The 15,341-nt window shown below is 36.9% G+C and overlaps 1 protein-coding gene across 1 annotated transcript in view; it reads left to right on the top strand.

Moving 5' to 3' along the window:
- The window catches only part of NXPH1 (neurexophilin 1), a 144,646-nt gene extending 133,187 nt beyond the window's left edge, over positions 1-11,459 (top strand). Inside the window, exon 3 of the mRNA XM_026089460.1 lies at positions 9,508-11,459. Coding sequence (XP_025945245.1) covers positions 9,508-10,269 — 762 coding nt within the window. The 3' untranslated portion in view covers positions 10,270-11,459. The remainder of the gene's footprint in view (positions 1-9,507) is intronic.
- Positions 11,460-15,341: the final 3,882 nt, after the last annotated feature.

The raw sequence follows: 15,341 nt of genomic DNA, 5'->3' as shown, positions 1-15,341 counted from the left end.
CTGGACTATGAAATGACTTCCTCTGCTTTAAAATGCCTCTCCTAAAGTAGGCAGCTGTTTGTAAAAAAACTCATAGTGAGCAAAAGGTAATTTTTATGAAAGGAAACTACTTTTGCAGGAGAATTTCATGTCCTTGTGCAAGCCATTTTTTTGTGTTTCATGAGCATCTCCTACAGATGCACAATTTCTTTGTGTGGAAATGTAACACTGTCAACTTCAGTGGGAGTTAAATCTCCTCAAAGGATAGGTTTGTTCAAGTTTCTAGAATGCACCCATGAATAACCACCTTGGAAATTGACTCAGTTATATCAATATTCTAGTGCTTCTCTATGAAAAATAGGGTGTCAGACACAGCAGTAATAAACTGTTTGGGTAATATTAATGTGGGAGCATTTTAATTTTATTAAAGTTTTACATTAACAGTGAATGACTGTAAACTGGATGTAGAAAATTAGTAATAGTAATAGAGCATGTTAATAGTGCACAGTGGCTTTGCCACTATAGAGTACTGGGATAGCCTCCATTTAACCAGAACAGAGCACACTATAGTCTTTTTCAGAAGATATGCCTGGCCATATAAAAAGGACATTTCCTTCAGGGTGTGTTATATGTAAAGCAAACTACAGTACAACTTTTGATTAAAATGTTGCTCTGTGGCCTTTCATATAAAATCTAATTTTATTTAATATTACTTTCTACATGTATGCAGAAAATGGCAAGCCAATATTAATAAAAGAAGGCTTATAAGAATGTGGAATGAGAGCAATAGATCCTTGACAAAATTTATTTACCTAGTTAGACTTTCATTTCAAAGTTAGCAGCACTCTGCGATATTGGTATAATACAGGTGTCTTAAAACTCCGTTAGACTTTTTTAACCCACTTTAATTTATTCCATGGAAGTTTAATCCCCTGCTGAACAGAGCYGGGTGAATTTTCAAAAGTCATAATCCACTGAAGTAAAAAATCTTTAATGACAACATAGGCAGCAGGCTTCAAGAGTTTAGTTTAAATTCTTTCTAAAAATGTAAAACACAGGACAAGAGTTAATAGGATATTTCATACAGTTACATTTCAATCCTTTCCAAATCTTTATGAATTCACTTGCATCGCTACCATTAGAAATATTTGGGCTGAATTCCTCCACTTCTAAGGCAAAAAGCAGAAAGCTGTAAAATTGTAATATGATGATTTTCACAGTGTATTGTAACTCAGTTGGTCCTTCAGTTCACAGACTATTATACTCAACAGTATAATGTTTTCTAAATCGAAAGAGAAATGACATGTTTTACATGCCAAACAGTGTCCATTCTGCCAAAATTATATTACTAGGCAAGAAAATGAAAACAAACTACATAATACCACACTATACTTCTTCTGCTGTTCTGGGAGTTTGGCAATTGACTTTAGTGGTGGGTCAGGATTTGGCCCATAAATTGAGCAGAGAGAGTTCATACATTTTCACTGTGTTCCAAAAACACAGTTACAAAAGTGCTTTTACTGAGTGAATTTTCAGTATGTCATTATATACCAATAATACTCACCTAGCACCTGTTTAGGATTTAGCCCTAAGTGTATTGTAAGGACATAAGGGTGAAAATGGTTAATCCAACACTATCCCCCTACTATCACCTTTGGAGCTGCCTAGCTCAGGAAGAACCTTTAACTCAGAAATTACCTCTTTTTTTTTTTTTTTTTTCCACCTGGAAGCTCCCCTGGTGCCAGCTATTCTGAGCTATAGACTTTTATAAGCCTGACCTGAGCATCCAGGCACCAAGCTCCAGCCTGAGCCCCACTAGAAAAATGCTGCTCCTGTACTAGGCATTGTTGTATCCTGCTGGGCAAGAACTTAAGTGACATCAAATGAAGCTAGCAAGTTGTTGGTTCAAAATGAACAAGAGGAGAGGGTTCCTCAGACAATGTGAAGTGACGGAGTACCTGGTCACAGGGTGCTTTGGATGCTAGAAATTTCAGAGATAGACAGACAAGTTCATGTAAGTGATATTTGTTGAAGATTATTAAATACATGTAAACCATTCCAGTTCGAGAAGTCCCTGATCTGCAAAGGGTTGGAGGATGGGAAAGATTTTCTGGAGGAAGTGCTGTATATTTTTTTCCCTGCTTTTGTATTCATTGCAAAAAAATCAAATTTTAGGTGTTGTTGGAAACGTTGCACGGACTAGATGAATTTTTGGTTTAACTTGGAAATTTTCTCAAGTTCTTAAATTAATTTGACAATGACAACCACCTCCTCATTCTCTGGGAGCTACATTTTTGAAGAAAAACAATATGATCCCTTCTTTGGCACTGCTGACACTCTTTTCTTTCAATCTCCACACCTACGTTCCAGAAGAAGGGTGGAATGTTTCTTCCGCCTGGCTTTTCACGGCCTCTTGCTGTGGATCAGTGGTTTTGGCTTCTGATCCAATGACTAGTTTTCTCCAGGCACACAGAGGAGCCTGAATGTTTAACTCCAAGTCTGATTTCCACTCTGGAAGTCTATGAAAGGAAAAAGTAAGTCACGGGTTCTTATAGAGAACTGTAGTGCCACGTCTGAGAGGGCAGCATGGGGAAAGGGAAGTAGAGAAAAAGGAGGAAGAGAGAAATATCAGTTAGGGCACTGCTGCCAGAAGAAATGTCTCCATAATCACAGTCTGATTGATTTCAAGTGCCTATCTATATCTTTAGATGCTTAAATGCTCTTTAAAGACTTAGTCATTAAACATTTGTTCTAGTCACTAGTCTAAAAGCAGGCTAAAAGAGACTTATTTTTCAGATTTTGAATACCTATGAAAATGATTTATATGATCAAATCAAATCCAAAAAGGCAACAGGAAAATACAAAGCTGTACTGTTTATGAAGGAAAACTTCTGTACGGGAAATTTCTTACATCTAAAAGAAAGGACAATATTGCCAAGACTGTACACCTTGCTGCACAAGTAACACAGCATTGGCCTGAGTGTGCTCATAAATGTGCTCATAAATGTATAGGGAGTAGTGAACTTGAACACAACTAGAGAATTTCATAAAGGATTAGAAAGAGTGAACATTGTACTCCTGCTAGCCTGCAGTCTTTGCGTTGTCTCCACACTACCCTGACAAAATCACAGGTGATATGCATCACAGGTCTGATTTTTCTTACATACCCCTAGGCATTTAGATGATGGGCATTTATTCAATCCTTGAAGGCTCATCAACAGCCAATGGAGAAAGATGAGCTAGTTTGTTCTGTTTCTCTCTCTCTGTTGATTATGGAGTAAACCTAGATGAATAGTTTAGACCTAGCAACTGCCTTTCAGACAGGCGAAGTGATCAGTGAGGTGATTCTTACTCTAGATCATGGACAGGGCTGGCACAGAATATGTTCTGACTCTTTCCTAAAATATGGAGGCAGGCTGCCACTTTCTTTCATCAGTCTGTTACTCACCAGTCATACGGCTTCTGGTAACACCCCAGTTTAGCCCACAGACAATATGGGTGCAAGGGAGAGGAAATGAGACTTTAAAACTAAATTTGACATTGCCATTGTAAAGTATTCTCACGGGAAGCCAAGCATTCAAGGTGCTGCATCAGCTTTATATCTACTGAAAATTATTAGAATTACAATTATTAGAATTACAATTATTAGTTTTCAGGAGGCTACTTACATTTTGTAGAAGAGCACTGTGAAGAATGTTGCTTGTTTTAGTTCTTTTTCTGTTTCAGAACAGCCTACTGCAATATCTTAATATTTGATGATCAGCAGTTGTTAAGAATTATAATGTCCCTAAACAAAATAGTGTCTCTACTGGTCTAGAAGCAGGCTCCTTTTTGTAGCTAGAAATCATCAATTTTCCCACACTGATATTTGTAGAAAAAATATTTAAAGTGCATGTAGCAGCAACAAAAAGGTAAGGAGTAGCACGGGGAACATGGATAGAGACTCTTTTCCATTTTCCATTTCAAAAGAAGGCAGCAGGACCCAGATTCAAAACAGACAGAAAGCGGGAAGAGAGCCATGGGACTCATTGGTGAAGGACGTTATGGAAGTTAAAATTTTACAGAGGGTCAGGGGACAGTGGACAAATGCATGGAAGAGCAATCTACTAAGAATTACTGAAGCAAAACACATACAGAGAAACCATATCTAGCTCAAGAAGCTAAAAATATTTGGCAGGTGGAAAATTTTAGGGGAATATTATCTGCTTGACCTCTTTTAGTCTTCTACAAGCATCTCTTTTAGCTGCTTTTGGAGACAGGGCATTTTTCTAAATGAAGCTTTGGGCTGATCCTTCATAGTCATTTTTGTGTTCTCATTTGACACAGCAGATCAGGGTTTACTGTTCCATTTGTCATATTCATTAGAGTTTGCATATTTTGATTGACTTCACCAATCCACATGCTTATTTTCTTCTTGTTACGTAGCAAAAAGGTTTGTAAGTAAAAAAAAAAAAAAAAAAAAAAAAAGAGGCCTGCTTATGTGGAATATCAATACATGTTTTTTTCTGCATTTGTCTTTTCTTTCCAAAGTATCAATTTGTAATAGATGCGAGTCCTTAACTGTGTTTTACTCTTCCTGTCATAATCATGTCGCCATCAAATTTCAATCTCAATTTCTTTGTTTACTGTCAAATGTTGGTAGAATATTAGCTTTGGCTTGTCTGGCAAGTATTCACTAAATAAACTCTATCCTTGACACTAGTAACTTCTTAGATAGCTTAGATAGCTATAGGAAGAACAGTTGATTAAAGTAGAATAGTAAACTAGGTCCAGATTTTCCTCCAGCCAAACTGTAGACAGGATTAATTGCACATAAACTGGGTTCAACTAAAATTTTCTTAGTGCTGTCCTGATTTGATAATAGTCCAACTTACAGTTATATAATTCAGTACTTGACTACTATTGCAGTATCTGAGGTATCTGGCCAAGAAAAGAAAATTCTACATTCCTGTGTACGGTGAATATGCAAACACAGTGCTGCCAAATTTTTACCATGCTGTGCCAGCAAAAAAAAATGCTGTTTTTTGATTAGTTATTTACCTGAAGAGAGAGTTTTTCTACCTTGAGTATTAGATTGTTTGTTTACATTTCCATCTGCCCTTAAGTAGTCAAACATTTAGAGGAATAAATACATAATTTCAAAACCAATGCAGTAATTATATGTAATGAGCTGTCATAGAGCTAGAATAAAAGGAAAAGAGTAAGAAATCAAGAGGCATTCTGTACCTCTCTGATTATTTTCTTGATCTCAAATTGATCAATCTTAATTTAATGTTAATCTGTCATTGATTTTACACTGGGAAGAGGAGAAGACCTAAATGGCCTCTTGAGGCCTTGGTGGCCTCCTGAGAACCCCGTCCAACTTTGTTTTCTCTACTTAAAATGTTCAGGTTTGACCTAACTAAGCATTCAGATTTGAGTATCTTTTAATAGAACCCCAGAGTTTTTGAGGCAAATAACTCCTAAAAGAAATATACATGTTCATTAAAAAACATCTAATGATGTTAAACATCATTGTAAAAATGTCTTCTCCCTCAAAAAGGAAGATTCAGAATGACTGGAGTATTGTATTTGAATGGAGGGAAAACTGAATTACAGATCAATTCCCGTGTCTCTCTTAATAAAGCTTTGGGATACTGTGTTCAGTGAAACTACTGTCTCCACTCCTTCCTAGAAGTGAAAGAAGCAGTGGAACAGCAATTTGTCATTGTTCATGGGGAAAGAATTACCAGGCAGTCAGCTCCCTATACTTTCTTTATATCAATAAGCTTTACTGGGTAGAGGAAATTCATATTTTCCATTAAAATACAAGACCTGAACCAAAGGTCAGGCCATTATGCTTACTGAGTGCTTTTCCAGTGACATTTGTAGCTTTGGATAGCATCTCTAAATCTTTTTTACTCCTTACTGTTCTATATGGACGCTGCTGACATCATTCAAAAATACTTCTAACTATTCATTTGCTGAGGAAATCCCCCTCCTCAGCCCTTTTACAACACTAATATACAGCACTGTGGTGGGCAAAACTTCTCAACATTTCACACTTACTTTTTTCATTACAGTAAAGCTTAAAGCTACAAATGATGGTTGGGACTCTACCATGGTAGGCACTGTATACATCCACAGTAACAGATGAGTTTGAATCCTGAAAGCTTCAGTTGACAGAAACTGAAATAACGCTACTTATTTTTTGAACCATGAAACAGATATAAATCTCGGTACTTGCCATCTCTGTAAGTTTATATAATCTAAATATAGGGAGAAATACCCATATCCACCCCAATTTTGTGCAAGTTTGAACGGTCCCAGTGAGTTGTGCTGTTACTGAAAATGAGGTAAATAGACCAGCGCTGTAAATCTCAGACTGGGACTGGCACTTGGCCATGGAGGAGAAGGCAACTCTGGTTATGGTGAATTAATCAGTATGGTTAGTATGCATGTTTCTGAATTATATTCCTATATGCTCAAAGAAGAGGAGAAAAGTCACTGTAGAATTTGAGCTGTTCAGTGTTTTAGTTCTTCGTTAGGCTTTTTAAATTGGCCCCTTTTTCATGCTAAAATCCATCTATGTTTCAGTAAATTAACTTTCATACTACCAAGTGCAGAATCTCATGGATTTGCAAGATCTTTTCTGTGTTATTACAGCCTTGTGGTGGGAATGAAGACAGGTAGAAGAAAACTGGATTATTTCATGTGAAAATAACTGCTGCTTTTGCAGCAATTCTATTATACAACAATGCTCTGTATTATTGGGTGGGCAAAATCTCTGAGGATACACATAGCTATTTTCTACAGTATATAGTATGCCAACAGTATATGAAAAAGCAATTGGCTGGAAAATGTAGTGAAGAATGAATTCTAGAGCTTTTTTATTAACCCTTGTGGGCTGTTTTTTCTAGTCGTTACAAAGACACTTTACCAAGAAGGGGAAATTCAGGCCTTTAATCATGAATGCAGCCAGTTATCCACACTGAAAATCACAAACAGAGGTCTCAGGGCTAACTGCATGACCAGAAACCTTTCAGGTATTACAAAATCAATGACAGTAACAATCAGTTGCATTTGTTAGGTCAGATATGAAACAGTATAGTATGCATGGAATTTGAATTTTCCGTTTGTATGAGATACACTGCTTTTAAAAACACACACACTGGATCAGTCAGCAAGTATTCCAGAAAATACTTACTTCCTCTCCTGGGTGTTTAGTTTTATGCAGCTAAAAGCTAAAAATAGAGAGACCTTCTCTTTAAATAGTATTTATACTGTTATATCTTGTTACATGGGAATTTGTCGTGTAATCCTATGAAATGGAAATCACTGGATGCAGAAAGGAAAAAAAAGGAAAATGAAGCTGTGAGCAAAGCAAAACAGATTGGTAAGCAGTTTGTTACTTGCTACCTACAGATTGCAGGTATACTAGCTCTGCTAGTTAACTGCTTAGATTCATAGCAGGCTGACAGATTCATGCTAGACAGGCACAGTTTTCCTTTTAACCACATTTCCCCTCTTATTTTGTGTTTCTTCCCCATATGCTACTGCACAATTATATTCTGAGACTCTTTTTCTCTCCATGTGACATCTTCACTGATGCTTCATTAACCAGTGCACCATCAGTGCATTTCATTGCAGATTCTCTCCTGGCTCACTGTGTTGATGCTAAGATGCAGCTACAAACTGGCTATCAGAATGCTAGGCTGTGATGACCCTTCCCTCTGTTCAAAAGAGGAGAAAGTCATCCCTTTGGCAAAATCCTAAATAAAACTCTCATTTTATCTATTACCTTTACTGACCCACCAACCTGAAATGCTCTGGGGAGATACAGCATGGGATGTGACAGATTTATTTACCTATTTGTTTACTGTAAAAGGCTGGGGGCATACCTCCTATCTGATCAGTATGTTAAAACAACTTAGCCTGATTTTATGTATATGCCTTCAACTGACCTTGAGAGAGTACTGAAATTAATGAAAGCATGCTTCAATTCCATGATGGTTAGGAAATGAAAAGGCCATGCTGTGATAGATATCCACTGTGACATATATCTCCAGTTGTACGAGTAGGGAGGGGGCATGGTTTAAATACTAGCTGATTTCCAATGAGTTTCCTGGGTTGGAAATACACCCAATTCATTTTTAAGTGAAGAGAAAGATAAAATCGCAACTATGATAGGGGCACATAATTCAGTTCCAGACCACAGAGGCATAAAATATGCATATTCAGACTGAGCTGTGTAGCTATGAAAAGGGAAATGAGAGACTTGATGGCGTCTTTAGAACAGTTCAACTGTTAAAAAATGCAGCACGTGTCTGGTGAGAGTTTTTTAGGGGGAATGGGACTAAGGGTGTCGCAGATCCCCCCCTCCACCCATTGCCCCCTGCCAATTCCAGGCCTCCCTGCTGCGCTCTGTCAGAACTGTACCAGTGCTGCATGTTAGACAGCTGTGAGGCTGCATCTGTTCTCTGTTTTCCACACGATTAAGGCAAAGAGAAAAAATAAATATGACAAATTGCTCTGACATGGAGTTCCTCTTTTTCTAAAATGTGTTTTGCAGGTTTTTTATGGTTACTTTTTAAATTGATGGCCCTATTTTTCTTGAAAATACACAAGTGGTTGTCTGTCTTGCACAGATCACTTTGGTTTGAGGAGGAAGGTGTGAAGAAAGAAGTGAAGTGAGGAAGGAGAAATGCATGTCGTACTAAACAGACGAAGCGAATCAGTAGCCATTCTGTAAGGGACCATAAGAGATTGTGAGTCCTCTTGAATTACTGCAGCTACAGCACACAGTATGTTTATTGCCATCGATGCAGGACTCATTAAAACTTTTATTATTCTATTATTTATATTATAGTTGTGACTGAAGGTCTCAGTCAAGAACACAGGGCAACGTGTACTTGCAAAAGGATTGGGGAATATATATATACTGATATTACTAGATTTATAATGACATTGACTCTGAGCATGGTCAGGCTGGCACCACCAACAAAGCATCTTGACAGTGGAATCTGGGGGCAGCAAAAATAAATGGATGTGACGCTCATGGCAGAAAACACAGTCATAGTGTAGACAAAATATTCAAGCATGCATATGTCAGTTTGAGATGAGAAACGGCCAGTGAAAGTCACATACAGAGCGGAGGAGGGGAATGGAACTGAAAATCAGATGACATGGCTATGTACCTTGCTTTTTGCAGTATTTCATTATATACTCATTACTTGAAGACTTTTTACAGGCATCATGACAGAAGTAGCTTTTAGGCTGAAAAATAAAATGAATGTTCTGGATTAATTCTGGAGGCCAATGTAAAAGACTGGCAGAGAAGAACTGGGTAATAACCACTTGGAAAGAAGAGGCAAACAGACTTTTTGGTTTTGTTTTACTTAAGTAGAGAGAATATAATTAAATTTCTCCTAAAAAAAAAATTCTTGTTAATTTTGAATTTTGATCATTTTGATCTCAGGTGGGAATGAGAATTTTATATTACATATCTCAATATTTCCTTTCTTTCTTCTTCCCTTCTTTCTTCTTCAGGTTACCTGTGCAAATTTAACAAATGGAGGAAAAACAGAACTTCTAAAATCAGGAAGCTCCAAATCCACACTAAAACACATATGGACAGAAAGTAGCAAAGACTTGTCCATCAGCCGACTGCTGTCACAGACTTTTCGTGGAAAGGAAAATGATACAGATTTGGACCTGCGATATGATGCCCCAGAAACTTATTCTGAACAAGACCTCTGGGACTGGCTGAGGAACTCCACAGACCTGCAAGAGCCTCGGCCCAGAGCAAAGAGACGGCCCATTGTCAAGACTGGGAAATTTAAGAAAATGTTTGGCTGGGGTGATTTTCATTCCAACATCAAGACTGTGAAGCTAAATCTGTTAATAACCGGGAAAATCGTTGACCATGGCAATGGGACGTTTAGTGTTTACTTCAGGCATAATTCCACTGGTCAAGGGAATGTATCCGTGAGCTTAGTGCCCCCCACAAAAATAGTGGAATTTGACTTGGCGCAACAGACAGTGATTGATGCCAAAGATTCCAAGTCCTTTAACTGTCGAATTGAGTACGAAAAGGTTGACAAGGCTACCAAGAACACACTCTGCAACTATGACCCTTCAAAAACATGTTATCAGGAGCAGACCCAGAGTCACGTGTCATGGCTCTGCTCCAAGCCCTTTAAAGTAATCTGTATTTACATTTCCTTTTATAGTACAGATTATAAACTAGTACAGAAGGTGTGTCCTGATTACAACTACCACAGTGACACACCCTACTTCCCATCAGGGTGAGGAGGAACGTGTGTCTGAGACTGAAGCCTGGGGAATAAAAGAGGCCATGTGACAGGGCTGTTACCTCGAGGAAGAAGGCCACATCTATTGCCTGGAATGTGTCTACCCACTGCTGCTGGTGTCAAATGGCTGCAAATACGTTAGTGGAAAACAATCCAATGTAATTTTTGCCCAGTCAGCTCCATGTATCAATCTAGTTGTATTTCACTATGGATTTGAAATAAAACCATACATATACACAGAGACACACACTCTTTTCAGCTCACATCTATTGAGATTCCTGTTAAGAGAGCTTTCATTGTCTGATACATAAGGTTTCAGGATAACCTATCACCAAGCAAAATGGATTAACTAGACAGAGAATGGTTTCTAACACAGACTGTTATGGAAATCTCTTTGAAAGTCTTGAGTACGTGCCAATCAATAATCCCCATTCATGCATTCTACTGCTTGGAGTAGCTGTCCTGGTAAATAATACTGTAGGAGTAAATGCTTGTTAAAATGGGGGGGAAAAAAGTGTGTCTAGAGTTCAGTATTCCTTATTATATGAACACAACAAAGCATAGTGACTTTTTCCAGCATACAGGAGGCACATTCAAGGTGGTGTTAGGTGGCTCTTTTTCTGTGGAGCGAGCCTGTTACTAGTAAAGATGGGCAAACATTTGGAATTTACATGTGGGCAGACATTCTGGTTTCATGTTTCTCTGACTCTTTAAGCTCTGATTCTTTAAACCTGGTTGAGTTTAGGCCAGCTAAGCTACTTAAAAACTCTCCAACTGATCACTAAGAGGGAAAATGCCTGATGGAGAACATGTAAGTTATAAGTGGCTGTCTTATCTTTATTACAAAATATTGTAACAAAATCAATATCCTAGTCTTCATTTGTATGAATGGTTTGTATTGTACATAATTTAACCAGTGTTATTTGAGCTGCTTATTAATATTAACTTGTAATTGTCTCTCTGCTTGTTATTGGTTAAAAACAATCAAGGAAATGAGGAATCCATTTTATCAATGTAACTGTAAACTCCATTGAAAGACAGAACTATGTACAAAGCATTTATTCAGCTAAAGTATTGTTGAAAGCTATACATATACAACATTACAGTCTGTCTGTATTTAGATATTTTATTTCCAGACAAAAAAATGAACTGTACATAAAAATAAAAAATCTTAAAGTTGAGTTTCAATATGTACTGTGTAGATAGTAGTTTAAATGGTTCTGACAAGGCGATAACACTCAAAGTCTGGTGTGGTTTTCAATATTGTCTCTTTGCATATGAACATATATATATTTATATATATGTGTGTGCATATTTGAGACTGTATATGTACGTGCGTGCGTGTGTATGTGTGTGTGTGTGTATACATATAGACATAAATGTAGATATATAAAACTATCTCAGGCCCTATTCCTTGCAAGCAGATCTTATTACAACACAGGGTCTTAATGATTTGAGTGGAATCCCCCACTCAGAGAAGAAATTCCAGGAGCAGGGTTTCATTTAAAATGATTCATTATCATTCAGAAGTGGGAAAACGTGGTGCCACTCTCTGTGTAAACAGATCTGCCTTTGCCTTAATTCTAGCCTCCTCTGAGGCACTGATCTCTTTTTATGGAATGAAGAAATCCCTTTTTATGGAATGAAAGAGCTTTCTTCCTCTAACAAAAAGCTGATAGCTTTTATATATTTTTTTGTATATAGTTGCATGCTTTACCCCCAGTAGCAAGATAACCAGCAACCGTAACATGCCCATGCCTAAACGAAGGCTGCCCAAAGAAGAACTCAGCATTTCATCTCATATCTTTCAGAATTATCATTCCTTCCCTCTCCCACCCTTACCCCCAGGTTCTGTGCTCTTCTGTCAAAACTGTGAATGCAGATATGGGTCAGCTTCCAAATATACACAACATCACGAACAGCTTCTCCAATGTCCCGCCAAACACTCCACTAAAGTTTCAAGAAGTGAGAAGTTTGAAACAACTTTCAGTTGTGGACCTCTGTTGTTGAAATATGCAGAACCTAAACAAGGGTGAAACAAGTCAAATGGATAAAAGTATTAACAAGTAAATATTTTCCCACCGATGTACAAGTAGGAGAGGAGACTTCTGGATTATCATTGCTTTGGCTCCTTCGAACTAATATGCTTCTTGGAATTATTGCTTCATTATATGTGACATTCCCCAGGAGAACCTTGTGACCCTGGACCCTGTGTAGATTTGGAGAAAGAGATGGTTCATGCCATACAGTCCAGATTCTGATCTCATTCAGGAATATGCTGAGCTACAATATATATTTTTTTCTTTAAAAGGAATTGTGATTATACTGGTAGTATATCATCATTTGTGCTGTATGAGAAGTAACTGTTCTGAATATAAACATTAATTTGTTCTACTACCAAGAGTGAAATCTTAGTTCCATTAAAGTCAATGGGAATTTTGCTAATGAGTTCAATAGGGTTTCCATTTAATGGTATGTAGAATTCCATTGTTAAACGTGATTAGCAATCTGTATTATGATTGAGCATTACACACTTTGTGTTCTCATTTATGTTTCTGAAAAGTGGGTATAAAATACTGCTATTGGTACAGCTTCATTATTTTCTTAAAAAAACCCCCCTTATGACTATATGAAATTCATATACTTGATCATTTTATATACCAACATTTCAAGTAACTCAGAAAGGAATTAGTCAACAAGGAATGGTTTTGCTCCTTCAAACTGTGGTAGCTGATACTCTTTCTGCCTCTCTCACAGTCAGTTGTATTATCTTTTAGTCTTAAGCTTTTGAAGAGCTTGATGTTCTGCATAAATGTTCTTGACTTTGAAACTGGAAGAGTTCTTTCAGTGATCTGGTTGTGAAACAGTGATCTAATATCAAAACACATAATGTGTTACTTAGATGCTAGTTCATTGCTGCAATCTCTTCGGGAAATATTTTGTGTTTGCTAACTTTGTTAATGTATGTTTTTAGTTTTCCCGTGTGAGAAGGCTATTTAATGAACATAGATATGTTTTATTCAGTTAAACACTGTACTTCTGGGTATCTCAGTCTCGCACATGAACAATGCCTTAATGGAGTGCTAGGCCAGGCAAATATTGCAATATTAAGCTCACTAATTCTAGACATAATAAATATTTATTGTTGTAAAGTATATTATTAGGACTTAAGGAGGTTGAGTTATTTATTTTTAAAAAATGACGAGAGTGGTTTTGTTCACTTTTAATTTTCTTATTAAAGAATGCATTGTGTCTTATTTTACTATATAGAGAAATCACAAATAGGGATACTTCAATGAAACCAGCCATTCCTGTTACAGAAATACATGGATCATGAACTTGAGCAAATATCAATGTATTAAACTATGACTTGGATGGGTCAGTGATAGAACTTATGTGTCAGCATCTTTGTTTATGTAAAAAGCAATCCAGGATACAAGAAATGGATGTTACATTGCAAATTCCCTGATCACAGTTCTGAACAGCAATGGAAAGCTGGAAGACTTCCACTTGTTAGTTTTATCAAAATACTACAGGACAGAAAATAAATTTTCTTCCCTCCTTATGAAGTCACTCATAAAATATTGTCCTTTTCTTCCCTTTTCCCTAACTTTTCCCTGGTGGTAGGCAAACTAATAATTATATCTTTAAAAAGCCCTTGTCTTTGAAGTTTCCTTTGCTTAAAAAGTATGACACCATATACACTGTTGAAATACACTGGACCTATTTACAGTGAACTGAGAAATAGTGAAACTCCATTTATAGGAGAGCAGAATGGAAGCCATATAGTATTTTTGTGCATTTTGACCTAGAGATTTAAGAAATATTTGCCTGCAGTGTATAATCAGAGTGCAGTTTTGCTGTGATTAAATCACTACATCCTCACACCTTCTCCAAGTCCGGTAAGAATATCATGAACTACTCTTAAAGCAATGTTTGAGAGGATTATGGAGGAAAGCGGGGGTTACAAAGTGTCTGCTGCTTTTACTTGGACAGCATCTGATCTAAAGAATTATTCATCAGCTGATGATGAACAATGATTGCTGTCTTAGCATTGTGTGGGTCCTCCCTGTCATTCTGTGACAGAGGTCAAATTATATCTGATAATATCTAGAAATGAAAGACAATTTTGTCTCTAGTGATCTGTACTTGTCTGTGTAGTTAATATTGCCAGAGACATTAGATGACTGCATCAAGACTCTACTGAGCTAGGACCTGCATGAATATATAGAAACATGTATATAAAATACATAGTCAAAAATTGTTTTGATGCCAAGACTCCCAATTTTCAAAATGGTGGACTGCAGAATTCTTGTAAATTATACATATATGAACTTGAGATGTATTGTTAATAAAATTAGTTTTAACAAAAGTATGCACAGTTCTCAAATAAGTACTATTTTTCAATACTTATACTTCAATGCTAAATCAAGGGATGTTTTACAAGCATCCCTGACCCTTTGCAAAATGTTTTATTCCACTGCATCAGTCTGGAATTCATGAAAAGTGTAGTAACTGATTCATTTTACACAAGTATTCAGAAGCTGAAATCTTGCTTATCACTTATACTTAAGATCCTTTGACAAGTTACCCTGTAATTGCTTTAATGTGTGACTGAGTACTATCTCCAAAAACATTTTGACACAGGAAGCACAGACTATTGCCTATAAAAAGGGGGAGAATTTTAAAGAAAGAGCAATGTCTTATTGAAATTATGGTAAAATCCACAGATGAGTTAATTTTTTAGATAAGTTAGACAGTTTTGAGAAAGTCAGTATCTATGGATAAAGCTAACACCTTTTTTTTTGCTGATTGTGAAAGGAGCACTTGTTAAAATTAAACCTTCACACCTAAGGGTCAAATAAATCCAAGGACTGTGAGAATATTGTGTTCACTTGTATGTGCTTGACAATATGATCTAATAAACTTAACATGATCTGTCCAGAAGGATAGCTGCATCCTATGGGCCAAATAAAACCTTCTCATTGCTTTCTATATTCCTTGCTAATTAGCTAAAATATTATCATTACCCAAACTAACAAGGACACCACCTTGTCTTGTGTAGGAGTT

Source organism: Apteryx rowi, unplaced genomic scaffold (assembly GCF_003343035.1).
Source record: "Apteryx rowi isolate R43461 unplaced genomic scaffold, aptRow1 scaffold_814, whole genome shotgun sequence".
NCBI classification, from domain to species: domain Eukaryota; kingdom Metazoa; phylum Chordata; class Aves; order Apterygiformes; family Apterygidae; genus Apteryx; species Apteryx rowi.
Note: the sequence above shows the minus strand (reverse complement) of the source record. Positions and strands in the feature narration are given on the sequence as shown.